This window comes from Nyctereutes procyonoides, unplaced genomic scaffold (assembly GCF_905146905.1).
Source record: "Nyctereutes procyonoides isolate TBG_1078 unplaced genomic scaffold, NYPRO_anot_genome, whole genome shotgun sequence".
Lineage (NCBI taxonomy): Eukaryota > Metazoa > Chordata > Mammalia > Carnivora > Canidae > Nyctereutes > Nyctereutes procyonoides.
The window spans coordinates 65480059-65506999 of record NW_026575126.1 but is presented as its reverse complement, the minus strand read 5'-3'; the positions used below and the strand labels follow the sequence as shown (position 1 = coordinate 65506999).

The following is a 26941-nucleotide window of genomic DNA, read 5'->3' as shown; positions in this document are numbered from 1 at the left end:
TTCTTTAATTTGTTAATTGTTTGAAGGTTCATCCATGTTATGTATCAGTACTTCATTCCTTTTTTTAAAAAATATTTTATTTATTTATGATAGAGAGAGAGAGGCAGAGACACAGGCAGAAGGAGAGACAGGCTCCATGCCGGGAGCCTGACGCGGGACTCGATCCCGGGGCTCCAGGATTCCGCCCTGGGCCAAAGACAGGCGCTAAACCGCTGAGCCACCCAGGGATCCCCGATTCCTTTTTTTAAAAAAAATAATAGACTTTATTTTTTTAGAGCAGTTTTAGGTTCACAGCAAAATTGAGAGGAAGATACAGGGACTCCTCTATTCCCCCTGCCCTGCACACATGCACAGCCTCCCCTATTATTGACATTCCCCACCAGAGTGGTGCATTTGTTACCACTGACGAACCTACATTGGCACATCGCTGTCACCCAGAATCCATAGTTGACCTTAGGATTCACTCCTGGTGTTGTACATTCTGTAGGTTTGGGCAAATGTGTAATGGTGTATAGCCACCATTATAGTGTCATATAGAGTAGTTTCACTGCCTAAAAATCCTCTGTACCCCTCCTATTCATCTCTCTCCTGTCCTTGGTTGCCTGGCAATCACTGATATTCTGACTGTCTCCATAGTTTTGTCTTCTACAGAATGTTATGTAGTTGGAATCATACAGCATGGTATCTTTTCAGATTGGCTTATTTGAGTTAATAGTATGCATTAAAGGTTGCCCATGTCTTTTCATGAGTTGATAGCTTGTTTCTTTTTAGCTCTGAATAATATCCCATTGTCTGGATGGCCCACAGTTTATTTTATTTTATTTTATTATTATTTTTTAAAATTATTTATTTATTCATGAGAGACACAGAAAGAGGCAGAGGCACAGGCAGAGGGAGAAGCAGGCTCCATGCAAGGAACCCGATGCAGGACCTGAACCCAGGAATCCGAATTCACGCCCTGACTCAAAGGCAGACGCTCAACCACTGAGCCACCCAGGCATCCCATGGCCCACGGTTTATTTATTCATTCACTTGTTCCAGGGCGTCAGGACATCTTGGTGGCATCCAGGTATTGGCATTTTTGACTAAAGCTGCTATAAACACCTGTGTGCAGTTTTTTGCATGTGGTTGTAAGTTTTCAACTCCTTTGGGTAAATCCCAAGGGGTGTGATTGCTGGATCATATGGTAGGAGTCTGTTTAGTTTTGTAAGAAATCGCCATAATGTCTTAAAAAGTGGCTGCACCATTTTGCATTCCCAGCAGCAGTGGATGACAAATCATGTTGCTTCACATTCCTGTGAACATTTAGGATTAGTGTCTTGGATTTTGGACATTCTAATAGGGAAATGCTAATTAAAACAAGATACCTAATAACACGATGTGGCACATCTTTTCTACATGCTTATTTGCCATCTGTGTACTATTGGTGACATGTCTTGTTATGATTTTTGACCCATTTTTAAAATTAGGTTGTTAATGTTGAATTTTAAGAGTTCTTAGTATATTTTGGAAAGCAGTCCTTTATCAGGTGTGTCTTTTGCAAATATTTTTTCCCAGGCTATGGCTTGTCCTTTCATTCTCTTTTTTGGCATCTTTCACAAAGTAGAAATGTATAATTTTAGGGAAGTCCAACTTTTGCAGATTGTGCATTTGGTGTTATAAAAATTCACTGCCAGAACCAAAGTCATCTAGGTTTCTCCTACATGGTCTTCTAGGGGGTTTTTGAATTTTACATGTCACCTTTAGGCCTGTGATCCATTTAATTTTTGTGAAGGGTGTAAGATCTGTGTCTACTTTCACTGTTTTGCTTGTGGATCTCTCCTGGTTCTAGTACCATTTGTTGGAAAGACCTATCCTGGGTGGCTCAGCAGGATACCATTTGTTGGAAAGACGCCTGGGTGGCTCAGCAGTTGTGTGTCTGCCTTTGCTTCCATGCGTGATTCTGGATTCTCGGGATCAAGTCCCACATCAGGCTCCTCGCAGGGAGCCTGTGACTCTCTCTGTCTGTATCTCTGCCTCTCCCTCTGTCTCTCTCATGAATAAATATAATCTTAAAAAAAAAAAAAGGAAAGACATATATATCCCTTCGCCATTGTATTGCCTTTACTCCTGTGTTAAAGATTATTTGACTGTTTTTAGGAGACTATTTTTGGTCTTTTCTCTGTTCCATTAATCTGTTTGATTTTTCTTTTGCCAATACCTCACTGTCTTAATTACTGTAGCTTTATAGTAAGCCTTGCAGTCAGGTACTGTCAGTCTTCGGACCTTGTTCTTCCATCTTGAGTTAGCCATTCTGGGTTTCTTGACTCTGCATACAAACTTTGGCATGAGTGTGTTGATATCCACTTCAGGGATTTTGAGTGGAACTGCATTGAATCCAAAGATCAAATTGGGAAGAATTGACATCTTGACAATATTGAGTGTTCCTATCCATGAACATGGAAAGTTTTCTTGATTTCTTTCATCAGAATTTTGTAGTTTTCATCCCATAGATCTTGTGCATATTTTGTTAGATTTAACTTAAGTATTTCATTTTGGGGAGTGCCAACACAACAGTATTGTGTTTTAAATTTCAAATTCCACTTTTTTTTAAAATATTTTATTTATTTGTTTGAGAGAGAGAGAGCCAGAGAGAGTGGGAGCAGCGGAGAGGGACAGAGGAAAAAGCAGCCCCTCCACTGAGTAGGGAGCCCCATGTAGGACTCGATCCCAGGACACCAGGATCACGACCCGAGCTAAAGGCAGGCACCCAAGCAACTGAGGCACCCAGGTGCCCCAAATTCCAGTTTTCATTGCTAGTATGTAGGAATGATTGACTTTTGTATATGAAGGTTATAAAATGCAACCTTGCTACAATTGCTTATTAGTTCGAGGAGATTTTTTGGTTGATTCTTTCGGATTCTCTAAATATAGATACTTGTGTCATTTATGGACAAAGGCAGTTTTATTTCTTCCTTCTCTATCAATATACTTTTTTTGCCTTGTCTTACTGCATTAGCTAGGACTTCCAGTACGATATTGAAAAGGAATGGTGAGAGGGGACATCCTTGTCTTATTCCTTATCTTAGTGGAAAAGCCTCTAGTTTCTCATCAGTAAGTATGATGATTTAGGGTTTTCATAGATGTTCTTTTTTTTTTTTCAGTAAGTATGATGATTTAGGGTTTTCATAGATGTTCTTTATCAAGTTGAAGTTCTATTCCTAGTTTACTGAGAGTTTTTATTATGGATGCATACTGGATTTTGTCAAATGCTTTGTCTGTCTGTATCTACTAATATCATGAGATTCTTCTTTTTTAGCTGGTTGATGTGATGGATTACATTAATTGATTTTTGATTTTTGAATGTTGAACAAGCCCTGCATACCTGGGATAAATCTCACTTAGTTGTGGTTTGTAATTTTTTTTTGTACATTGTTGGGCTTGATTTGCTGCTACTTTGTTGAGAATTTCTTGCATTTATGTTTATGAGAGATATTGGTCTGTAGTTTTGTCTAGTTTTGGTATTAGAGTAATTCTGACCTCAGAATGAGTTGGGAAGTATATTCCCTCTGCTTCTCTCCTCCGGAAGAGATTGTAGAGAATTGATATAATTTCTTCCTTAAATTTTTGTTCAAATTCAACAGTGAACTCGGCTTGGCATTATCTGTTTTATAAGGTTATTAATTACTAATTCAATTTTAATAGATAAAGGTCTATTCAGATTATTTCTTCTTGTGTGACTTCAGACCTTATGGCAGAATAATATTCCATTTTATGAATATACCACATTTTGTTTATCAATTTTTTTTTTTTTAAGATTTTATCCATTTGGGTGCCTGGGTGGCTCAGTGGTTGAGTGTCTGCCGTTGGCTCTGGTCATGGTCCTGGGGTCCTGGGATTGAGTTCCATATTGGGCTCCCGAGAGGGAGCCTGCTTCTCTCTCCCTCTCTGTCTCTCATGAATAAATAAATAAAATCTATTTTGATGTCTTAAAAAAAGATTTTATCCATTTATTTATTGGACAGAGAGAGCACAAGCAGGGGGAGCGGCAGGCAGAGGGAGAGGGAAAAGGAGCCCGAGGTGGGGCTCCATCCCAGGAACCTGGGATGATGACCTTAGCCAAAGGCAGATGCTTAACTGACTGAGCCCCTCAGGTGCCCCTGTTTATCTACTTTTTTGGTTTCCAGTTTGGGGCTATCATGAATAATGCAGCTATGAACATTCATGTATATGTTATTAGGTGGACATGTTTTTAGTTCTGGCTATAAATCTAAGGGTAAAATTGCTGGGCTACTTGGTAACTTTATGTTTAACCTTTTGAGAAACTGCCAAACTGTTTTCCAAAGTGGCTGCACCATTTTATATTTCCACCAGCATTCTGCAAGGGTTCCATTTTCTTCCCCAATCCTTCCTGATACCTGTTATGTGTCTTCTTGCTGATGCCTTATTGGAGAGGAAGCCATTCTAGTGGGTGTGCAGTAGTATGTCATTGTGGTTTTGATTTGCATTTCTCCTGATGATGCTGAGCATCCTTTCATATGCTTAGTAGCCATTTGTGTGTGGAGAAAGCCTATTTAAATCTTTTACTTCTTCCGTAATTGGGTTGTTTGTCATTTTGTTGTTGAGTAAGAGTTCTTTGTATATTCTGGCTATAACTCTGTTATTAGAAACATGGTTTGCAAGTATTTTCTCCCATTCTGTAAGTTGTCTATTCATTTTCTTGATAGGGTTGTTTGAAATAAAAGTAAATTTTGATGAAGTCCAAAGATGTTACTTGTACTTCTGGTGTTTACATTAAAAAAAAAAGATACTGCCTAACCAAAGGTCACAAAGATTTAGTCCTATTTTTTCCTAAGAGTTTTATAGTTTGTGACTTATACTTAGGTCTGTGATCCATTTTGAGTTAATTTTTATGTATGGAGTGATGTGGGGGTCTTTTGTATATGGAGATCCAATTGTCCCATATCATGGGTTGAGAGAAGTAATTTCTCTTCCCCATAGAATGCTGCTGGTGCCCTTGGGGAAAATCAACTGGAAATTAATTAATTAATTAATTAATTAATAAAAAAAAAAAGAAAATCAACTGAACATAAAGATGAAGGATTATTTCCAGACCCTCTGTCCTAATCCATCAATCTATACATCTATTCTTAGACCAGTAGCATATTGTCTAATTACCATAGGAATTGATTACCTTAGGAATTGTAGGAGGCTCTGAAATTGGGAAGTATGAGTCCATTTGTTCTTTTTCAAGATTGTTGGTACCTCAGAGACCTTTGCATTCCATATGGATTTTAGGATTAGCTTGTGAATCCCTACAAAAAGCCAATTGGGATTCTGATTAGGAATTGTGTTAAATCGGTAGATCATACTGGGGAGTACTGGCATCTTAATATTATAAATTTTTTGATCCATGAATATGGGATGTCTTTCCATTTATTTCTTTAATTTTTTTCAACAGTGCTATGTAGTTTTCACTGTAAAAGTTTTGCGCTTCTTTTGCTAAGTTTATTTGTAAGTATTTTTTTGATGCTGTTGTAAATTACGTTCTTTTCATTTTTGGAGTGTTCATTGCTAGTGTATAGAAATACAGTTGATTTTTGTATATTGATCTGGTATCCTGCAACCTTGCTGAACTCACTTGTTCTAGTAGGTTTTTAGTAGAGTCTTTAGTATTTTCTATAATACAAGATCACGTCATCTGCAAATAGAGAAGATAGTTTTATTTTTTCCTTTCAGATATGTATACCTTTTATTTCTTTTTCTAGCCTAATTGCCTTGGCTAGAATCTTTGGTATAGTGTTGAATAGAAATGGGAAAAATAGATATCTTTGTCTTCTGATCATAGGGGGAGAACATTCATTCTTTTGCCATTAAGTACCATGTTAGAGATGAATTTTATGGTCGAGGAAATTTCCTTCTGTTCCTGGTTTGAGTGGTTTTATTATAAAAGGGTGTTAGGTTTTGTCCGTTACTTTTTCTCTATTAAGATGTTCATGAAGTCTTTGTCCTTTATTAATACAGTACGTTGATTTTCTTATACGTAGAACCAGCCTTGTATTCCTGGAATAAATTTTGGTTGGTCATAGTGTATAATCTTTTTTCATATGTTTCTCTATTATGTTCATCTATGTTTATAAATTGTTATATTTCCATAATGAATTGACCATTTTATTATTTAGCTATGTCTTTCTTTGTCTCTGGTAACAATTTTTATCTTAAGATCACTTTTGTCTGATATTTAGTGTAGCCACCTCAGCTCTTTTTTGGCTATTTGTGTGGTATATCTTTTTTATCCTTTGGCTTGCAGCCACTTTGTGTCTTACTCTTCTGTTTTATATATTTTTTGTGCTTTTTGTTGTCTGTTCCTCCTTTACTGCCTTATTACTTGGGGAGGAGGCAGGAGTACAGGACGATGGGTGGGAGTCAGGGATACGGACTCAACTCCCTGCTGAGTCACCATGTGGCAATGAGGCACTGCCTTGGCACACACTCCCTGCTCTCTGGGCTTCATGCATGCCCCTACCACAAGACCCTCACAGAGAGAGACCCCTGCCCCTGTCCCAGGCACTGTTTGTGCTGTGCTCCAACAGGACTTTAGTCACGGCTCCAACTTTCCTCTTTCAAGCAAGTGTCTACTGTCCATCACCACCCGGTCCGCTTTGTAGTACCACGCCCTATGTGACATCCCTGCAGTGTTTGATTGGGTCTGGGTTTTCTGATGGTTTTCTGCAAGAGACTGCCATCAGGTGAGGCCTCATTCCGTCACACCCTGCTGCAGAACTCCAGCCTGTGTTTTACGGCCTGCACCCTAATCAGCCATGAAAGCCCCCAGCTGCCTCCCTGTGCAGTGGGAAGTCTGCTAACAAAAGATTAATTAATGGGATCATTAAGCATTGCAAGTGGCTTCTTCCCAAGGAGTGTGCCTCCTGCTTGCCCGGCCCAGCTACTGAGGCTACATCTCTTGGGCAATGGGGCTGGGCCTCCCAGAGGAGCCCTCGTGGGCAAGCTGCCAGCTACCCAGGGGTCAGTAGGCCTGGGGTAGTAAATCTGGGGATCTGCTTCTGGAGGGCAGAGCAGGACAGGATAGGCAGACATTGGATAGGAATCTGACAGTGGGATATGTGCCTATGGTGATGGAGGTGTAGACAGAACCCTCCCCAGGGTTCTGAGCAGGTCTTCTCAGGTAGGAGACTCAGGTTTCCAGGTAGAAGCCAGAGATGGTGCTCCAGGCAGAGGGGCCAGCAGAAGCAAAGGCCTGCAGGTTTGAAGGGATGGAGCACAGCTGGGTACTGGGGAGTGGTTTTTGTGTAAAAGAGGCCAGGAGATCCAGGGTTTGGGTCAAGCCTAGCCATTTGTCTGTGGGAAGGGACAAGCCTCAAGGGTGAGAGGAGGGGGCCGGCCCCAGGGCTGTGTGAGTTCTGGGGAGGCCTCCGAAGGAAGGGTGGGTGCCAGGGACCTCCCAGCTCTGAGAAGCGATACCAGGAAGTGGAGGAGAGCCCCCACTCCCACCCACCAGGCTTGGGGATTTCATGTGGGCTTTCCACCTGCCTCCGATGGACCCGCTGCCCCTGTAGGCGTTAGGCCCTCCCAGTCTGCCCTGGCTTCTGGGATTCCCACAGAGCTCACAGGAGGCAGTTGGGGAGCGCGCATGGGGCCAGGCAGGAATCTTCCCGTTCCCAGATGGCGTTCTTGGGGTGAGGGCTAGGGAACAGGGTCTGGGCAGCCGAAGGGTGTTCAGGGTAGCAGTGGGGCTAGCAGGACCTGCCACTTACAGGTGTGTGGCCCAGTGAGTCCTCTTTCTCCTCTGGGCCTTGGTATTCTCTCCTGGAAATGAGAAGCCTTTTGTGGGCATCAGGGCCCTAGGAAGAGGAGTGGGACTGTGGCCTTCTGCTGGTGACCAGGGTGTCTGGGTGGGTGGGAAGTGGGGGGCCTCGGGAGCCCCTGTCCACAGCCCCCACCCTCGTCTATATCTAGGCACGGAGTTTGAGTACACCGACTCGGAGAGTGAGGTCAAGGTGCGGAAGCGGTCGCCCGCCGGGCTGCTGCGGCCCAAGAAGGGACTGGGGGAGCCAGGCCCCTCCCTGGCCTCACCCACACCCAGCACCCGGGGCCCTGGTCCTGCCAGCCCCGACAAGGCCAAGCTGGCGGCAGAGAAGGGGCGCAAGGCCCGCAAGCTGCGGGGTGCAAAGGAGCCCGGCTTCGAAGCAGGGCCTGAGGCTAGCGACGATGACCTGTGGACACGGAGGCGCAGTGAGCGCATCTTCCTGCACGACGCCTCAGCCGCCGCCCCGGCCCCCAGCAGCGCAGCCCCTGCGGCCACCAAGCCCAGCCGCTGTGGCAAGGGTGGCCCGCTGAGCCCCCGCAAGGACACTGGCCGCGCCAAGGACAGGAAGGACCCCAGGAAGGTAGGGGCTGCGTGGAGGGTGGGGGTGGTGGGAAGGGCCCCCCCCCACCATCGATCGATCCTCCCAGAGGCGCTCTCACCTCCCATCTCAGGGTAACACTGTCCCACGGGAGTGAGGTGCTGGGACTCCAAAGGAAACGGCAGTCCTGACATGCAGTTATCAGAACACTGAACACCCCCACTTGTGATAGGGCACTCTATGTGCTCCTGGAGGAGTGTTTCTGATATGGAGACCCGTCACCGGGTCTATCAAGTGCTGTCACTTCAGGTGATGAGCCCAAACCATAGCTCAGGGTCTCTGTGGTAATCATTATGTGCTATGTGACAGTGATTGTGTTGCTAAAGTCTGTCTGGATCCTACTACGGTGTGTGTGGTCTCCTACACACAACCTATAGGAAAACCTCATTTCTTGAGTAGTGAATTCTCTGCCTGGGCTCCCCAGGTGGAGAACGCTTGCTCTCTGAGCACCCTTGGATGGTCTAACCTATTCCCTTCCTTGTGCTGCCTGCTAGGGAGCTAGTGGCCTCTTGTTCCCCCTTTGGGTGATTGCATTCAGACCTAACAGCTCTCAGCTGTGGCCTCTGACTCAGGCCTCCCTGGCCCTCACTCTGGCCCTGGTGGAGGATGATCTCTTGAATAACAGTGATATTCTAGAGGACATTGTGATGAGGGATGAGACTCGGCATCGCTTTCCTGGTAAGGGGGCTATGGTCCTCCACAGTGATTTGTGCTCACCTGTTTGTCTGCGGCTAGAGCCCTCTCAGCTTTTCCCAGACCTTTGGGGGAAGGTGCTGGAATACTATAGAATACTCATGCTGATCATACCAAGTGGTCTGCGGTAGGGCCCAGGTAGGCTCTCACCCCTATTCTCTCTTCTCATGACCCTTCTGGCACTGACTCCCTGGAGTTGGTGGGGGGGCCTGTCCCACAGGACTGTCCCCAGCCCACCCCTACTTCACACACAAGTCTTGGAGTTCAGTTGTTACCTATGCTTCTGATGGACGCACAGGCTGTGTATGGGGGTTCCCAGGACCTGCTGCTCAGGGTTGATAATTCACCAGAGGGACGTGAAGAACCCAGAAGGTACTTTACTTGCTATAACCGTTTATCAGAAAGCATACAGTTCTGCAACAGCCAGATGGAAGAGATGCTCAGGACAAGGGACGGGGGAATCATGTGGCACTTCCCTGCTTTCTTCAGGTGCTCCCTACCTGGGGGCTCCTTGAATCCCTCTTCTAGGGTTTTATGGGGCCTTCATCTCATTGGCAGGATTGATTATTAACTCGGTCTCTGGACCCTCTCTCCTCTCTGGAGGATGGGGGGGTAGAGCTCACAGAGTTCCTGGCTTCTTCTCCTGGCTTGGTGTTTCTAGTGAGCAGCCCTCATCCTGGGGCTAGCTAGAGACTTACCCGAAGTTGCCTCATTAAGGCAAGAGAGAGACGCTCCTGTGATCCAGGAAGTTTCCAAGGGGCTTAGGAGCCCTGGATCAGAAACCAGGGGCAGAGACCAAGAATATATTTCTTTTTTTTTTAAGATTTTATTTATTTATTCATGAGAGACACAGAGAAAGAGGCAGAGAAGCAAGCTTCCTGCAAGGAGCCCAATGTGGGACTCAGTCTTGGACCCCGGGATCACATCCTGAGCTGAAGGCAGTTGCTCAACCACTGAGCCACCCATGTGTCCCCCAAGTATATATTTCTTACCATGTCCCTGTATCACAAGACCCTGTGAGATAGCTTACTCATATTAACTGCACTTTACAGGTGGCCTTATAACCCCTCCATGGTCATGGCAGCTAACATGATCATCCAAGCTGAGCTTTGAACACCCCCTGGGCCTTACTGCCTGTGGGCCCTTTGCCAAGATATGGTGCCGTGTATGGGCGAGCAGATCAGGGCTCACCCAATCCCAGCCTTCTGATGACACAGTAAAAGACTAGAACAGAACAGGCTAATTATCAACAAGAGGAGAAACCAGATATCCATAAAATCACCCCAGAGGCAACCACTGTTCATAGTTTTGTGAGATAATGTTTGTATTCTTTTTAGACTTGTACATTTCCATTTGCCATCAGCCTAATTTTTTTTTGAGATTTTTACTTATTTTAAAGTGAGAGAGCAGTGGGGAGGGACAGAGGGACAGAGAGAGAGAATTTCAAGCAGACTCCACATTGAGCACAGAGCCTAACACGGGGCTTGAACTCACGACCCTGAGATCACGACCTGAGCCAAAACCAAGAATTAGATGCTCAACCGACTGAGTCACCCAGGCGCCCCTGGCATTCCTTTCTTACTAAAAAAAAAAGAAAGAAAGAAAAATTAGGTTCCCAGAAAGGGGCCTTCTGGTCCATGGGAAACAGTTATCAGTGTTGTCTGATCATAACAGTGATTTGGAGGATACAGAAAAGGGTGGGAAAAAAAAAAAAAAAGAAAAGGGCGAAAATTCAAGTCCACTCAGAACTTTCTTTGCCATCCCTGGCCTGCCCCTGTGGACACAGCTGCAGAGATAGGCACTGTAGGACGGGCGATATATTTACAGTAGGTACTTGGAGGAGAAGGCAACAGAACCACATCATAGCCGTTCCTTCAACCCCCGGGATGCCTTCTGATTTCAGAAATGCGAACAAGATTAAGGCATGCATCCGATGCAAGAAAATATAATTATTGAGTGTCTGCCTTGCCCCTCATGACGCTGTGTGCTGTGGATGTTACGTGTCTGGTAGGAAGCCGTGACTTCCGCTGTGGTCTTTTTTAACGTTGCCCAGTATTGTCTTTTTATGTTTCTTCATTTCCCACATCCTCGGGTCCCTTGACTTGGTTGTTTTGTTTCAGGAATGTGTCTTTTAAAAAGCATAAAGTGACACACACACCCCCGCCCTCGTCTCCACTGCCCGCCCATCACCCCTGGGTCGTGCAGACCTTAGCCTGAGCTTGCTTCTTGCACCAAGTGTCCCCACTTTGTTCTTCCCGCCGCCATCTCTTCCTCGAATGGGACTCTCGGCCGCTGGCCCAAAAGCTTGTCACTGGATCTGGTGATGCACCAGTGTTTCCCTAAGGTCACAGGACAGCCAGGTTGTTTGCAGTGCTTTGCCGAACAAAGCTGGTGCACTCAGAAGTCTCCAGGCCGCTGGCAGGGTCCGGGAGCAGCCCCTTCACCCTGCCATCCCTGGGTTGGGGGTGCTTGGAGCTAGGATGGGCCTGGCTCTCCCCTCGCTGCTGGGGTGCCCTGGAGTCAGGTGAATGGTTCTGCTTCCTCCTTCCAAGAACGTGCCTTTGGAACTAGCTGGTCCTGCCCTGTTTTTGTGGCATCACTTGAAAGAGCAAAGTGGAGCCACCTATGCAGTCATTCCTGGAGGGTGGTTAAATGAATTGTGCACCCACCCAACACACACACGCACACAGAACTGTACCGTGAGCAGCCGCTGAAGTGAGGCAGCCTCTGTGTATATCAGACATTCTTGGGGGAGAAGTTGCAAAGCAGGACTTTGGGCAAATTCCCATCTATGTTTAAAAAAAAATACTATTTGTGCGCAAATGTGTCTGCATAGCCTGTGTGTTTACATGGCAAGTTCTGGAAGGATGCACCAGCAGCCACTGGTGATTCTTGTTAGCACTGTGTACATGATAGGATACATTGGAGAGGAAGTTGCGCCTATATGCACTTTGGTACTTTTTTTTTCTTCTTTTTACACAAGTGACATGTAGTAATAAAACAATTAAGATTAAGAACAAACATACTAGCGGGAAGGGAGGGGGAGGTGTTTTGTTCCTCTCCCAGGAGAGGCGAGTTGTGGGGGAGGACAGCCTCTGATGGCACCTGTGTGGCTTCCTCACCCAGAAGAAGAAGGGAAAGGAGGCCGGCTCAGGGGCCGCACCACCCCCGCCCCGTGTTCCTGCCCTGCCCCCTGAGACCCGGGCTCCCCACACCAGCTCCCCGGCCACCGCCAAGAGGAGCAAAGCCAAGGCCAAAGGGAAGGAGGTGAAAAAGGAGGTAAGGCTCTCTGTGCTCAAGAGTGAGGTCCCCATAGCCCCCTCCCTGATGGGGATGTGCTGGGTCTGCCCACCCCCCAGTGCTGTCCAGCCCCCGGCCAGGCTGTTCTTCCTCAGAGCCCACTGTTTGTCTGGAGGTGCTGCCTCAGCACATGCAGTCTTGGCCATCTGGGGTGTAGGCTCATTCTGCTCTCCCTCTGGCCTTTGGAGTGAGGCCAGCTAGCACATGTGGGAGATGCCCCTGCGGCCTGACGATGACCCCAGTTTCCAGGGAGGGTCCTAAGTGGCAGGACTTGCATGGCATGTCCTAAGCTGAGGGTCTGTTGTGCTCTGTCCCCAGAACCGGGGAAAGGGGGGAGCTGTGAGCAAGCTGATGGAGAGCATGGCTGCTGAGGAGGACTTCGAGCCCAACCAGGACTCGAGCTTCTCTGAGGATGAGCACCTGCCTCGTGGTGGGGCCGTGGAGCGGCCGCTAACTCCAGGTAAGTCCCAGCAACGCCGTGTTGGTCCGGCCTGCAGTGTGGGGCTGCAGAAGTTTCCCCGAGGAAAGCAGCAGGCAGGGGCTGACTAGCATGAGGAGTGGGCACGTGCAAGGGCCGTGAGGTGAGGTCGGCGCATGGTATCTGTGGTAAACTGAGGGAGTCCGGTTTGATTCTGGTTTAGTAAACTGGTGGGGGGCAGGAGCACAGCCCTGGGTAGGGGAGGAGGCAGAGGCAGATGACCCAGGCTTGCGGTCTTTGCCCTAATGAAAACAAGAAGCTGTCAGAGGTTGTAAGTGGAGGATCAGCACAGTTAGATTGGTTTTGAGAAGTGCTCTCTGACTGCTTTGTAGAGGACAGATGGGGGGGGGGGGGCGCTGAGGGGCCCAGGCAGTCCAGGTAGGAGGCCCTTGTGAGGATCCCAGTAAACGATGGTGGGCTGTAGTGCCATAGACAGCATGGAGGGAGATGGGGTGCGTTTGGCCATGTTGGGAGGGGGAGAGGGGTTCTGGGGTGGGCTGTGTGATGTGAACAGATAAGGGGTGAGGATGGCTGGTGGTAGGGTGGGCACAGAGGGAGCAGGCTGAGATCCTGTGCCATGCTTTGCCAGCTAGAGTGGGGGGTGCCTGGAGGACACCATGTATGGGAAGGTGTATGGGAAGCCATGTATGCTTGGCATTTGGACCCAGGGATCTCCTCCAGGAGCTTAGAGGGGAGACTGAGGATGGGAATTGGGTGGGACAGATATGGAGCAAGAGGATGAACCAGGTTGAGGGACTTCATGATCGGGGGAGTATCACTCAGCTGTTGCTGTGTAACAAACAGCTACTCAGTGGGAAATGGCAAGAGGTAGTCGTGTCTCAGTTATCTGCAGGGCAGATGGGCTGACCTCAGCTGGGTTTGTTCCCACAACAGTGGGATGGCTAGAGGTCCTCTGATGCAGGGATGGCTCTGCTCTGTGGCCATTCAGCTCCTGGACTAGTGGGTGAGCCAGGGCATGCTCTTCCTGTGGCCATCCTGCCAGAGGCCCACAGGGTCAAGTGGGAGCTGACAAGGCCTCCTCAGGCCCAGATTCGGAATCAGCACTTGATCACTCCTACTCTTGTGCCATTGGCCAGAGTAAGTCATGTGGCCATGCTCAGCGTGAAGGAGTGGGAAGTGCACTGCACCCACGGTGAGGCTGTGGCAGGGGTGTAGCTGCAGGCAGGGGTGAACAGGTGGGCTGGCTGTTCTGTCCACCCCAGTGAGCTGTCTGGATTTCTCTAGCCTGGTCACAACAGTGCAGGGCCGGGTTCAAGGTCCCACAGGGCAGGAAGAGTGGGCCTAGGGCCCTGAAACAGTGTGGCTGAGCCTGGAGGAGGAAAACGGAGGAGCATGTTGTTTGAGGGAGCTAGAAGCAGGTGGCTTTTAAGCCAGAGGCAGAGGTAGCTTTGGGATGGGGACAGATGAGGAGGGGCGGGAGCAATGAGTACTGACAGCCTCGCTGGGAAGTTTGGCTAGAGGGGTTTGGCTTCCACCAGATTGAATGGCACCCCAGGTGGAGAACAAGCCAATAGAAAGTCCGGGATGCATGGCTGAAGTGGTGGTGGGGCTGATGACCTGGAGCCTCATGCTCAAGCCTCAGGGGGTGGTCTTTGAGGTAGAGGAGGGGCAGCACATGTAGGCTGTCACCCTTGGTCTTTACCCACTTGGGATCTTTCCAGAGGCCTGGGTCAGGAGAGTAGGGGCTGCTCATGGCCCCACTGTGTGCCCCTGCATGAGGTCTGTCTGGGCCCACCGGTGGGCACACACATGTACGTGTGCACACACAGACGCACACACATGGCACACACTGCCTACAGGCAGCCTCTGGGCCCACCAGTGGGCACACACATGCACACACAATCACACACACACACACACAGGGTACAAACTGCCTGCAGGCAGCCTTATGCCTTTTCCCCTGGGGGAAGGGAGGTTGGGGCAGCGAGGGCGGGTCTCCCGGCTGCCCCCTGGCTCCAGCCCTGCCTCCTCGCCAACCCCCACAGCTCCTCGTTCCTGCATCATCGACAAGGATGAGCTGAAGGACGGCTTGCGTGTGCTCATCCCCATGGATGACAAGCTGCTGTATGCTGGGCATGTACAGACAGTGCACTCCCCAGACATGTGAGTGGAGACCTGGGGGCCTGGGCAGGGGCCAGCGCCGGGCTCAGAGCCCAAAGACCCTCACCCAGTCCCATGTCCGGGATGCTTTGCCGGGCCTCTGTGAGCAGGTAGCTTTGCTTCTCTGAGCTGCAGCTCCTCCGTAGAACCCGTGGAATGACCCTGAGAGGGTGGTGCTCTCTGAGGGGGCTGAGTGGGCATGGCAGCCCCCAGTATGTGTTTAGACCTGCAACCCCTAGTTGTACAGAGGAGGAAGCAGACCCAGAAGGGGAAAGCCTCCCCAAGTTTATATAGGCCATCAGCAAACTCCCAAGCTCTGACATCATACGTGGGTGGTCTGGGAGGCTGAGCTGGTGCTCTCTGGGCCAGTAGTTGAGGTGCAGGGGTCTCTCTGGGAAGGTCCACGGTCTGTATCACCCCACCCCACACATGCCATGGCCTTGCAGATACCGCGTGGTGGTGGAGGGTGAGCGCGGGAACCGGCCTCACATCTACTGTCTGGAGCAGCTGCTGCAGGAGGCGGTGAGGGGCCAGACAGCGGGGCTGCTGGGAGGATGGGGGCCGGGGCTGAACCCGGCCTCTCCTGGTGCTCAATCCTTTGTTTTTCCCAGATCAATGACGTGAGGCCAGCCTCCACTCGCTTCTTGCCACAAGGGACCAGAATCGCAGCCTACTGGAGCCAGCAGTACCGTTGCCTCTACCCAGGCACTGTGGTCCGAGGTGAGGCATCCCTCCTGTAGACCCTCCCTGGCATTCCCCCGTTTCCTCTTGAGTCACTTGAACCCCAGCCCTGACTGTTTGAAACATGAACGCTTGTGCTGGCTCCTGGTAGCTGAAAATTTCTGGGGCCTCTGGGCCTTGCCAGGCTCAGGAATGGTTCACACAAGCATCCTCAGGACTCAGGCCCTCCATCTGCTCTCGTCTGGGCCTGGCTTCACACTCAGTTCCTTGGGGACTAGATCCCACAATCCTAACAAATCCTGTCATTGGGAGAATTCTCTCGTTTTCCATATAAGTCCTGGGATGGAGCCTGCAGAACTGGTGTGGGTCACGTGCATTTTCTTGACTGCTGTGAGTCTCATCCCCGACACTAGCGAGCAAGGTCATCTTACTAATTCCACACGTGTACTAAGAGAGGGGACGGTGGCTTCCCCGGGAAAATTGGGGTGCTGTTAGCAGAGTAAGAGATTGGGAGCTAGGCAGATGAAAATAACAGGAGCCCCAGAAGATGTAGGTAGAGGTGTCAGACACCACAGATGCCCTCTGGGCTCCCCCTAGCTGTTGCAGACCCAGCATTCCCAGGAGATAGGGATATGGATGTTCACTACATTACAGGCAACAGTCACCACCCGACCAGCTGCAAATACAGTGCACCCCATGGCTACCTAGTATCCATGTAAGGCAGAAGGTGGGAGCGTGGGGGGCACTGAGCAGGAAGTCCTCTTACCGTGGTAAGAGTTCATCTTGATTCAGGTCCCCCAGAGCTCTCTGTCTCCCCAAACCACGATGAGGTCACTCTAGGGACTTCCCCTGGTCATCCCTCTGAGAGTACTATTTTCTCCAGCTCCTGGACTGCATTGTGTCTTTCTCTTCCTTTGTCGTCCTAGAGAATCTTTGTGTAGCTTTCTGAGAAAGGGTATAGGGGGGTGCAGTGGGGGGGGGTGTAAATCCGCCCAGTATCTGCATGCCCAAGATCTCTTTATTCTAAACTGTTCTTTAGAGATAGTAGAACTGGAATAAATTCTAGGTTGGAAATAATTTTCTGTCACTGGTCCATTTTTATCTGGCTTCCAATTGTCTGAGAAGTTCAATGCCATGATTAAAAACACATCTTTGTAGGAGACTTGCTTTTTTCTCTCTGGAAACTGTTAGGATGTTCTCATTCTTCCTAGATCTGGGATTTCATGTGGGTTTGTGTCTGTGTGTCTGTGTCTGTATGCATTGCTGGTGATTTGGATGAAGCAAGTGTCCTCTGTTCTGGACGCCCGCGCTGCCCTCAGAGAGCTGCTCCCTGGGACTCACGCTCCTGAGCTGTGCTGCCCACAGCATCTGTATCTTTATTCCTACCGGCTGTCTGTTTCATCACCCTTTTGTTCCACCTCTGAGTGGTTTCCTTGGCCAACCCTGCCCTTCTGATCCTTCCCGTTGTCTTGAATTGTTGAAATCCCTGTCATGTAAGAAATTCCTAAGAGCTTTTTCTTATTCTCTGAATCAATCTATCTTTCTTTTTTCCTTTCTTTTTTTTTCTTTCTCTTTCTCTTTTTCTTTCCCCGGGAACTTTTTGTGTCCTATTTTCTTGTTTTTATATTGTTTTGTTTCATATCATGTTTGGTTATATCCATGTTACATTTTCTTAAATATCTCTGAAAATCTACTGTTTCCATGTCAGGTTTCTCCAGCTCCCTTTTGTCATGGGTTCCCCATTCCCTTTTGGGGTCCTGGGCTCTCTCTTCATCCTCCTCTGACCTCTCTGGTCTGTGTCTGCCTCTCCTAAGAGGCTGTCCTTTCAGCCCTGGTGATCCATAGTAAGTGGATCAGAAACCTTGTGTGTGGGCAGGAATGTTCTGTGGGGACCTCAGGTCCCAGCACCCACAGTGTGCCTGCTGCCGCTGGCAGACCACCCACGGCCTGTGCTTAGGGGCCAGACCAGGCATCTGCATGTAGAATGGGGTGGGGGTCACCCACCCAGCTCCTCTGCACCCCAGGGCTATCCCCTCAGCCTGTCCAGTGTTGGGATTCCCTGACCCCTACCTTCAGAGGTGCTGGGTGCCTCTTGGGCCTTCTTCTGGGCCCTCCGAGTGTAGGTGGTTGTCTGTGAAATGCCATGCTCCCATCTGCCACCAGCCCCTTGTCGCTTCCCACTGTCCCTTCTGGTGCCTGCCCTTGTGCTCCCTAGCTCCCTGTTGGCTCGGGGAGGGTCTTGGGAGTGAGTCGAGATGCTGGAATGGGCGTGCTGGTGCTCCTGCTGAGACCACATGGCTCCGAAGCTCACATTCTACACCAGTCTCTACCTGCCCTTGTACGTCTCAAGTCCAGGGCTGCTTACCTGCTCGTTTTGGCTCCCCTTTTTGCCCTCGTGCCCCTCTGAGAGTGGGGTCCGCTGGCCTCCCTAACCCTGCCCCTCTGCCGACAGGCTTGCTTGGCCTCGAGGATGACGGGGACCTGATCACCGTGGAATTTGATGACGGGGACACAGGGAGGATCCCCCTCTCCCACATCCGCCTCCTGCCTCCTGACTATAAGATCCAGTGTGAGTAGTGGTCCTCCTGCCTGCTGAGGGTGACCCTGCCCTGTGAACCCAACTCTCGGGCTCTGGCCATTGTTTGAACCATTTACACCCATGGGATGGAAATGGCAGAAACCATGGGTGGGGCTCCTGGGGTTCCCCAGACTGCCCAGACTATCGAGGCTGGCTGGTCACTGTGACTGAATGTCCCATGCCTGTGTCCATGAGAGCTCTGTGTGTCTGGAGATCCCAGCCCCTTTGACTGACCAATAGCAGCTCAGGTTCATGGTGGGGGGATGGCTCTTCCAGGGTCCCATGACTAGGAGCAGAGCCAGGACTTGGACTGAGGACTGCCTGACTTGTAGGTTTTGAGCATCCTCCAGGTGGATTATAAAAACCACAAAGGTGGGATCTTGGCTCAGCTCCACCCAGTCCATTCACCCGAGGGGCCCCTGTGGAATATTTTGTGTGTGTAGACACCTGAGTGGCATCCCTGCAGACGGGGCCACACTCCCCAACCGCGCAGCCCCTTCAGGCAGGCCGAGCAAGCTCAGCCAGGTGGTGATCCAGCCCCTGTCCCTTGTGACAGATGATGCTTAGGCAGCTAGGAAAGTGGAGAGCTAGCCCCCGTTTGTCCTGCCCATGCAGGTGCGGAGCCATCCCCAGCCCTCCTGGTGCCAAGTGCCAAGCGCCGCAGCCGGAAGACCAGCAAAGATACCGGGGACAGCAAAGATGGGAGCACGCCAGGGTCTGAGGAGTCTGGTGCCAAGGCCCGAGGGCGTGGGCGGAAACCCAGCACCAAGGCCAAGAGTGGTATGTGGGCCCCAGCTCAGTCCTAGCCAAGGCACAAGAGCAGGGGTGGGAGTAGATGGGGACAGGCTGCATACCTCTGTGGGGACGGCCATGGGGCCGCTTGGACCATTTGACAGATTGGGAAACTGAGGCTTTGGAAGGTGCATTGATCCATCAGGGGCAGAGTTGGTCTTCAGCCAGGTGGCTCACTTCAGAGTTCAGGGACAAGTGCCAAGAGCCGACACTGCTGGGGACCATTAGGGTCTCCACCTGTAGGATGATGATGTGAGGGCCCACAATGGGCGCTGTTCAGGAACAGGCAGGGCCGGGATTGAAACAGGGCTTTCTGGCTCAGGAGCCCCGGGCCCTAGTCTCACATAAACTCTTTCCTCTCTCTTCTAGATAGAGCTGCCGTCCTGGAGGAGGGGCCCTCAACAGAAGAGGTCCCCGGTACCCCGTTGGCCCTGGAGCCCATCAGTACCCCGAATTCCAAGAAGAGCCCCCCAGAACCCATGGATAAGCGGGCCAAAGCCCCTAAGGCTCGCTCAGCGCCCCCACAACCCAGCCCAGCGCCATCCACTTTTACCAGCTGCCCGGCTCCCGAGCCCTTTGGGGAGCTGCCAGCCCCTGCCGCGGTCCTGGCCCCTGCCCCCCTTGTCACCATGCCCATCACCATGCCCGCCACACGGCCCAAGCCCAAGAAGGCCCGGGCTACCGAGGAGGCGGCCACCAAGGGCACCCGGAGGCCTGGGGAGGAGGCCGAGCTGCTCGTCAAGCTGGACCACGAGGGTGTGACATCACCCAAAAGCAAGAAGGCCAAAGAGGCCCTCCTTCTGCGGGAGGACCCGGGGGCTGGGGGCTGGCAGGAGCCCAAGGGCCTCCTGGGCCTGGGCAGCTACCCTCCGGCCACAGGCAGCAGTGAGCCCAAGGCCACCCGGCCCCAGCCCATGGATGGCGACCTGGCCCAGGAGCCCGGCACTGGGCACGAGTTTGAGGACTCCAGCAACCCCAAGAGCCCTGACAAGGGCCAGGCAGAGCAGGACGGGGCCGAGGAGTCTGAGAGTGGCAGCAGCAGTGACAGTGGCAGCAGCAGCAGCAGCAGCTCAGAGACTGAGGGGGAGGAAGAGGGCCAGGGCAGCGGTGGCCGGAACTGCAGCGCCTCCAGCTCCAGGGCGTCATCCTCCTCGTCCTCCTCTTCCTCGTCCTCCTCTTCCTCGTCCTCCTCGTCATCGTCCTCCTCGTCCTCTTCTTCCTCCTCCTCCTCCTCGTCCTCTTCCTCCTCCTCCTCCTCCTCGTCCTCCTCCTCCTCCTCGTCCTCTTCCTCCTCCTCCTCATCCTCCTCGTCCTCCTCCTCCACCACAGACGATTCCTCCTGCAGCTCGGATGACGAGGCGGCGCCCACCCCCGCGGCCGGCCCCTCCGCCCCACCAGCCCTCCCCAGCAAGGCGCCCAAGCCGCCAGGCAAGGCTCGCTCCTCGGCCCACTCTCCGGGCAAGAAGGCACCGGCGCCCCCACCCCAGGCGCCCCCGCCGCAGCCGCCACAGCCTATGCCGCCCAAGGCTCAGGCCGGGGCCGGGGCCGGGGCCAAGAGCCGACCCAAGAAGAGAGAGGGCGTCCACCTTCCCACCACCAAGGAGCTGGCCAAGCGGCAGCGCCTGCCGTCCGTGGAGAACCGACCCAAGATCGCCGCCTTCCTGCCTGCCCGGCAGCTCTGGAAGTGGTTCGGCAAGCCCACCCAGGTAGCCATGGGCGGGGGCCTGCCCGTCCTTCCATCACCTCCTGTCCACCCAGCCACTGTGTGGGGAGATCCCCTTTTATACGTGGGTCCCCTGAGTCTCAGAGCACCCAAGGATGCCCACTTTGATGAGTCCAAAAGCCGTGTCCTCCCCAGAGCAGTGCTGCCCTCTGATCTCAGCCCAGACCCTCCCCCACTCTGAGGGACACAGGCAAAAAAACAGGCAGGGACAAGCCCTGACCCTTTGGGCAGACATTTAGTTATCATGCAGAGGGCTCTCGAAACCCCACAGGCTGACTCTCTCGGCGTGGGCTTCATGGTTAGCCGTCCTCTCCCCTTGCGGCAGAATGGCCCTGGACCTCCGGCTGACCAGGCGAGCAACCCCGGCAGGAGGCGCTTTTTCCCGTGTTTGCCCACAGAGATCTGGGGTTGAATCTGCTGGGCGTGGCCGGATCACGTGCCCACCCACTGCCACCTTTCAGAGGGACAGCATTCTGGTTGCCCAGGTCTAGGGTCACACGGTCACCCTTGTTGTAGAGAGGGATTCTCCAGAAGGAGCCCTCCCAGCCCACCCTGTGCCCGTCTGGCGTGTGCACATGTGGACATGAACATGCATGTACACGTGCACACACAGGCACATGCCAGCACACATCTATACGTGTACACAAACATGCTTGCCCATGCACACACACAGGCATCCAAGAGGCTTCCATGTGCAGGAGGGAACAGCCCCTGTGGTCACCAGTCCCCCCCCATGCCCCTGGGCAGTTTGCCCACTAACCCGGGCTCCCCAAGGTTACCCCCGAGGTGGGCTTGGAGGAGGTGCCCCACTGGGTACATACCTCCCCCCTCATCATTGCCAGTTCCTGCCAGGGCAGGTGTAGGGATTTGGGATTGATAGTGATGACTTGTGGGGGAGGCTGCCAGGGGGCTTACGTTGTGTTGCTCCCTGGTGTATGACAGTAAAGCCAGAAAAGTGGAGGGGAGTTCTGAATCATGACTCCAGCTTGGGGGTGTCTGTCTCAGGTGGCTCTTTGGGGTCCTCTGTGCCACCAGGAGCAGTTAGAACCCCCCAGAGGGCTCTTCAGAAGGGGTGCGGAGCAGGGAGTCCAGGAGTATTCATTCCCCGGGCCCTTCTCAGCTCCTGCTCTCCCTATGGCTTCCGTGCTGTGGAGGCACCACTTTGGACCTGGTGCAGATAATCTGCTCGGACCCTGCGGGGCATAGGTTTTCTGGCTTTCAGCCTATGCAGGTCGCTGGCTCCAGGATGAGAGCCTCTCTTGGCAAGGCCACCGCTGAGGACAGCACATTTGAGCATGTGGGGATCTTCCCTGACAAGCCTCACTCAGACATTCCCTGCTGGGCGTCCTGGAGCTCTGGTCCCAGCAGGTGCTTTATTGAGGGGCTGAAGACTGGCACATTCTTGCTGATTTGCCTCCACTGTGATTGGCCCGTTCCCCGTGTTAGCATCAGGGTGCAGGGCTGCAATGGACAGAAACGTCCAGGGGTGTCCAGCTTCAGGTACAACTGGATCCAGGGGTTTGGAAGGCTGTCTTCAGACTCACTCCTGGGTTTCCCACCTTTGTGTACGTCTCCTGCTTTGACGGTCCCTTCCCTCTTGACAGCAAGTAGCCCCTGTAGCTTCCAGTTTGTGTTCCACCATCTCAGAAGTGACAGTAGGGAGGAAGTATCTTTTTTTTTTTTAAGATCTTATTTATTTATTCATGAGAGACACACAGAGAAATGGGGGGTGGGCAGAGACAGAGGCAGAGGGAGGAGCAGGCTCCATGAAGGGACCCCGATGCGGGACTCAATCCCGGGACTCCAGGATCACACCCTGGGCTGAAGGCAGGCTCTAAACCGCTGAGCCACCCGGGGATCCCCATGGAAGTATCTTTTTACAAGTAGTTGGTGGAATGCCTTTGGCTTGGATGCTAAGCCCACCTCTGAGCCAGTCACAATGCCAGAAGGACAACAGGATGTTCAGATTGGCCAGGCCAAGTCCTATGCTCACTGCAGGGGTGGGAGCAGCCCCACTGGGGAGCCATATGGATTGAGGAGGATCTGTGAGAAGGGGAGTAGCCACTGGATGCTAAGAAACATAGTGGCCGTCAGAGATGAGTTGATGTAGAAATCGTAGCTGTCCACCTCACCTTGAATTTATTTTTAGCCTTGAGCTGAAAAGAATTTGAGCAGTTTGTAGAACGTACGAGAAAATCGGTGACAAGGACATCAGAAAGTCTTTCACCACCAGGGAGGCAATGAATTAAAAGTAGAGAAGGGGGCTGCTGGAGAAGGTGGGAAACAAGCGTGCAGTCTCCCCTGTTTAGGCTCATCTGAGTCCGCTGGCAGCCCATGTGAAACGGGCAAAGTGAGTTTTTTTTTTTAATTTCTATTTATTTATGATAGTCACAGAGAGAGAGAGAGAGAGGCAGAGACACAGGCAGAGGGAGAAGCAGGCTCCATGCACCGGGAGCCCGATGTGGGATTCGATCCCGGGTCTCCAGGATTGTGCCCCGGGCCAAAGGCAGGCGCCAAACCGCTGCGCCACCCAGGGATCCCCAAAGTGAGTTTTAGATCCGGGTTCTAGATCATCACACTCTGCATCCATGGGAGAGCAGAACTTTGCTTAGGTCTGGTCTCTCAGGGGTTGCCCCCAGGGACAGCGATGGACCCTAGAGCTGCCTGGGGCTGGGGTACATTTTGGGGTCCTGATGGCAGGTGTGTTCCCTCCTCAGACCTGCATGTGTGTCCCAGTGCCAGCCCAGGAAATGTTTGTTGAGTGACTAAGAAAAACCTAGCACACCACAGGCCTGGCAGATGTGCACCGAGTGCTGGGCCTTGTGGGCCCTGGGCTGACCGGAGTCAGGGGCTTCCCCTGGGGCTTGACATTGTCTCAGGGACAGCCTCGGCCCGTGCCCCCCACTCCCTCGCCCCTGGTTAGGCCACTCAGGTGGCTGACTCCCAGCCCCACACTACCTGTTGGGGTGTAGAACGAGGCTGAACAGCCAGTGTCCTGTGGCCCCAGGAGACGTTACATGGCTAAGTGAGAGTCACGTGGGAGGAGCCCTGTGCTCTGTCCACAGGCGAAGCTGGGAGCCCCGGGGCTTCACTGCCCTGTCTCCCTACTGGACCTCACTGTCCCTGTCTGGAAATTGGCGGTATTGGGGGTCAGGAGGGGCCTGCTGGGTTCGGCTGCGCGAGCCTCATGGACAGCAGGTGCACTTCTCCAGGATGGGAAATGGAAGCCCCTCTTAGTTGTGGGTCCTGCATGTCAGGGAAGCCCCTGTTGGACACCCAGTGTGCAGCGAGATGAAGGAGGCTCCCCCAGTTAGAGCAAGCAGAGGGTCCCCTCCATCCCAGCCCGCCCTCTACAGAAGCCCAGGGCTCGTGGGTAGGGCCGGTGGCGGCAGGGCGGGCCTGGGGCCCCTGACACGGTGTGTCCCGCAGCGCCGTGGCATGAAGGGCAAGGCCCGCAAGCTGTTCTACAAAGCCATCGTGCGCGGCAAGGAGATGATCCGCATCGGGGACTGCGCCGTGTTCCTGTCGGCTGGCCGCCCCAACCTGCCCTACATCGGCCGCATCCAGAGCATGTGGGAGTCGTGGGGCAGCAACATGGTGGTCCGCGTCAAGTGGTTCTACCACCCTGAGGAGACCAGCCCGGGCAAGCGCCTCCACGAGGGCCAGGTGAGGCCAGGGCCCGGCCAGCCCGGGGTGGAGGCCGGGGTGCCTGCTGGGGGGGGGGGCAGGGCCTGGCCAGGCTCACCGCTGCCCCTTGTCTGGCCCTCATGCAGCACTGGGACCAGAAGTCCGGCCGCAGCCTCCCTGCGGCCCTGCGAGCCTCCAGCCAGAGAAAGGACTTCATGGAGGTAGGGGCACGTGGTGGAGGGCAGGGAGGAGGTGCCCAGGCCTCCAACCCCAACCTCGTTCTGGCTCTGAACTGCTGCCTGCCACACTCTGTCCCCGCGATACTTTGGGGCCGTAGGCTTTCAGGGCTCTGTCCTGGCGCCTCTCTCGGTCTGTGTCAGAATCCCAGTCTCTGGGCTGCTCTAGGGTCGGGGTGAGGGGCGTTTCTCTGTCTCTGCCCTCAAGGTTTGCCCTGGTCCCTCTGGCCTGGGAGGGGGGTCTTCCTTCTGCCCCCCTCCTGCCCTGACACCTGCCCACCGTGCCCGCAGCGCGCCCTCTACCAGTCCTCCCACGTGGACGAGAACGACGTGCAGACCGTGTCGCACAAGTGCCTGGTGGTGGGCCTGGAGCAGTATGAGCAGATGCTCAAGACCAAGAAATACCAGGACAGCGAGGGTCTGTACTACCTCGCGGGCACCTACGAGCCCACCACAGGCATGATCTTCTCCACCGACGGCGTGCCTGTGCTCTGCTGAGCACCCAGCACCCTGCCAGCTGCCTTGTGCCCCGAGGGCCGATGGGGGCCCTCACCATCACTGCCACGTCTCGGGGGCCATGTGCGTTGGCTGTGTGCATGCAGGTGTGCCCTTGGACGCCCCGGCGTGTGTGAGCGTGTACATGTGTGTGCCTGTATGCATGCACGTGTGTGCACACATGTGCACACGTCTCCAGCCCCCCTCCCAAACCCCTTGGTGCCCCTCAGGATGGGGCTCCTCTCAGCTATCAGGGTATGGCTCTGCTGGGCCCCCTCCAGGGGCCTTCCCTCCAGCACCTTGTAAGCACTTGGCTAGGCTGGGTCCCCCTGGACGCCGGTGCCTCTGGGCCGATGCCCAGGCCCACCAGGGACTCAGTTGGGGGAGGGGGTGGTTTCCAAGGAACCAGACTGACACTCGCTCTGGGGTTCCCGCTGCTGGAGGTCCTCCCCGGGGCACCTCGGGCCTGACCCCCCTCAGCACGGAGCCTGCCCCAAGCCTCCCGCTGTGACATGGGCAGCGAGGGGAGTGGGAAGTGGCCGGATGCCTGCCAGCCTCACTGATCAGGCCAGGCTTGGTCTGGGCGCCGGCCTGGGGCCCGGCCTCTGCCCCTCAGGATGGCCTGGACTCCAGCAAGAGAGCCAGGTGAGGGTGGAGCCCTGGAGCATTGGGCAGGTGCCAGGCAGCAGGGCGGGGGGCTGCTTGCCCTGAGGCCCTGGGGAGAGCCCACCCCTCCCGGTCCAGCCCCTTACACTACACACAACCCCAATGGTGCTGAAGTCCTCGACCCGGCCCCGCCCGGCCCTCCCGCCCCGGCCTCAGCCAGCCCGGAGGCGGCAGTTCTTATAACCTGTACAGTTTTATTGTACCGAGAGACTCTCCCCGCCCCTGTATCATATGCCTTTAAATGGAGTCAACTTTTTAATTATATATATAAAGATAAATATATATAAATATATATAAATATAAACTTTTTAAAACTGTGAAAAAATAGCTATGAAATTATAAAAAAAAAGCGAACACATTCTGACGTGCAGAATATTATTTTTTATTTCCTATTAGATTGTGAGTGTCTAGCACCCAGCTTCACGGGCCCCCCTCGTCCTGAGCACCCCCCGCCTGCCCGCTACCCTGGCCCAGGTGTACTGTACTTGCCCCCAGAATGGAGAAGCAGTTAGGGAGAGAAGAGGCTGAGGAAGGGAGAGAGGGGGGGCCCCTGCTCCCCTGGCTCGGCCCCGAGAGCACTTACCAGCCCCCGCGCCTTCCAGGGGGACGGGAGGCCTCGTCCAGACAATCTTAAGGGAAGGAAAAGCCAGACTTTGGTTTTGTTTTTTGGGGGAATAACTGTTTTCCTTTTTTTTTTTTTTTTAAGTTTCTTTTGGAATTTTGTTTGTTGGCGAATTCTGTGTGATCTTTTTCATAAAAAAAGAAAAGAAAAGAGAAAAAGCTATAATCGGAGAAATGCCGTTGTCTGGAGTGGTTCATTTCAAGGGCAGGGGAGGGTGGTGCGCGGTCCTGGGCAGCGGCTGGCGGAGGTGCTGCCCACCTTCCAGGCCCGGAGCTGGGCCCTGGCCCCACAGCGGCCGCGGTCGGCGCAGGGCTGTCTCCGTCCAAGCCAGCGCCAGTGGAGGGAAGCGAAGGCTTTGTGGGCTGTCCCGGCTGCTGTCCCCGTGGGTGGCCAGAGATGACCACTACTGTGTCGGGCGGCTGAGCTGCGGGACGTGTCCGTCAGTGCAGAAGCGAGGCTGGGGGGCGGGCACCTCCCGTGTCCTTGAAGATGCAGAGGTCAGCGCTCCCAGCCCTGCCCACAGC

General features: G+C 52.8%; 1 protein-coding gene across 4 annotated transcripts in view; it reads left to right on the top strand.

The window, feature by feature from the left end:
• TNRC18 (trinucleotide repeat containing 18) overlaps positions 1–26606 on the top strand; it is an 88165-nt gene extending 61559 nt beyond the window's left edge. For all 4 annotated transcript variants that reach the window (XM_055340636.1, XM_055340635.1, XM_055340633.1 and 1 more), the window contains 12 exons: positions 7957–8387; positions 12225–12377; positions 12717–12858; positions 14883–15000; positions 15444–15519; positions 15609–15717; positions 18131–18247; positions 18872–19036; positions 19418–20754; positions 24201–24437; positions 24545–24619; positions 24926–26606. In XM_055340636.1, the coding sequence (XP_055196611.1) occupies positions 7957–8387; positions 12225–12377; positions 12717–12858; positions 14883–15000; positions 15444–15519; positions 15609–15717; positions 18131–18247; positions 18872–19036; positions 19418–20754; positions 24201–24437; positions 24545–24619; positions 24926–25132 (3167 nt within the window). In that variant the 3' untranslated portion in view covers positions 25133–26606. The remainder of the gene's footprint in view (positions 1–7956; positions 8388–12224; positions 12378–12716; positions 12859–14882; positions 15001–15443; positions 15520–15608; positions 15718–18130; positions 18248–18871; positions 19037–19417; positions 20755–24200; positions 24438–24544; positions 24620–24925) is intronic.
• The last annotated feature ends 335 nt before the right edge of the window (positions 26607–26941 follow it).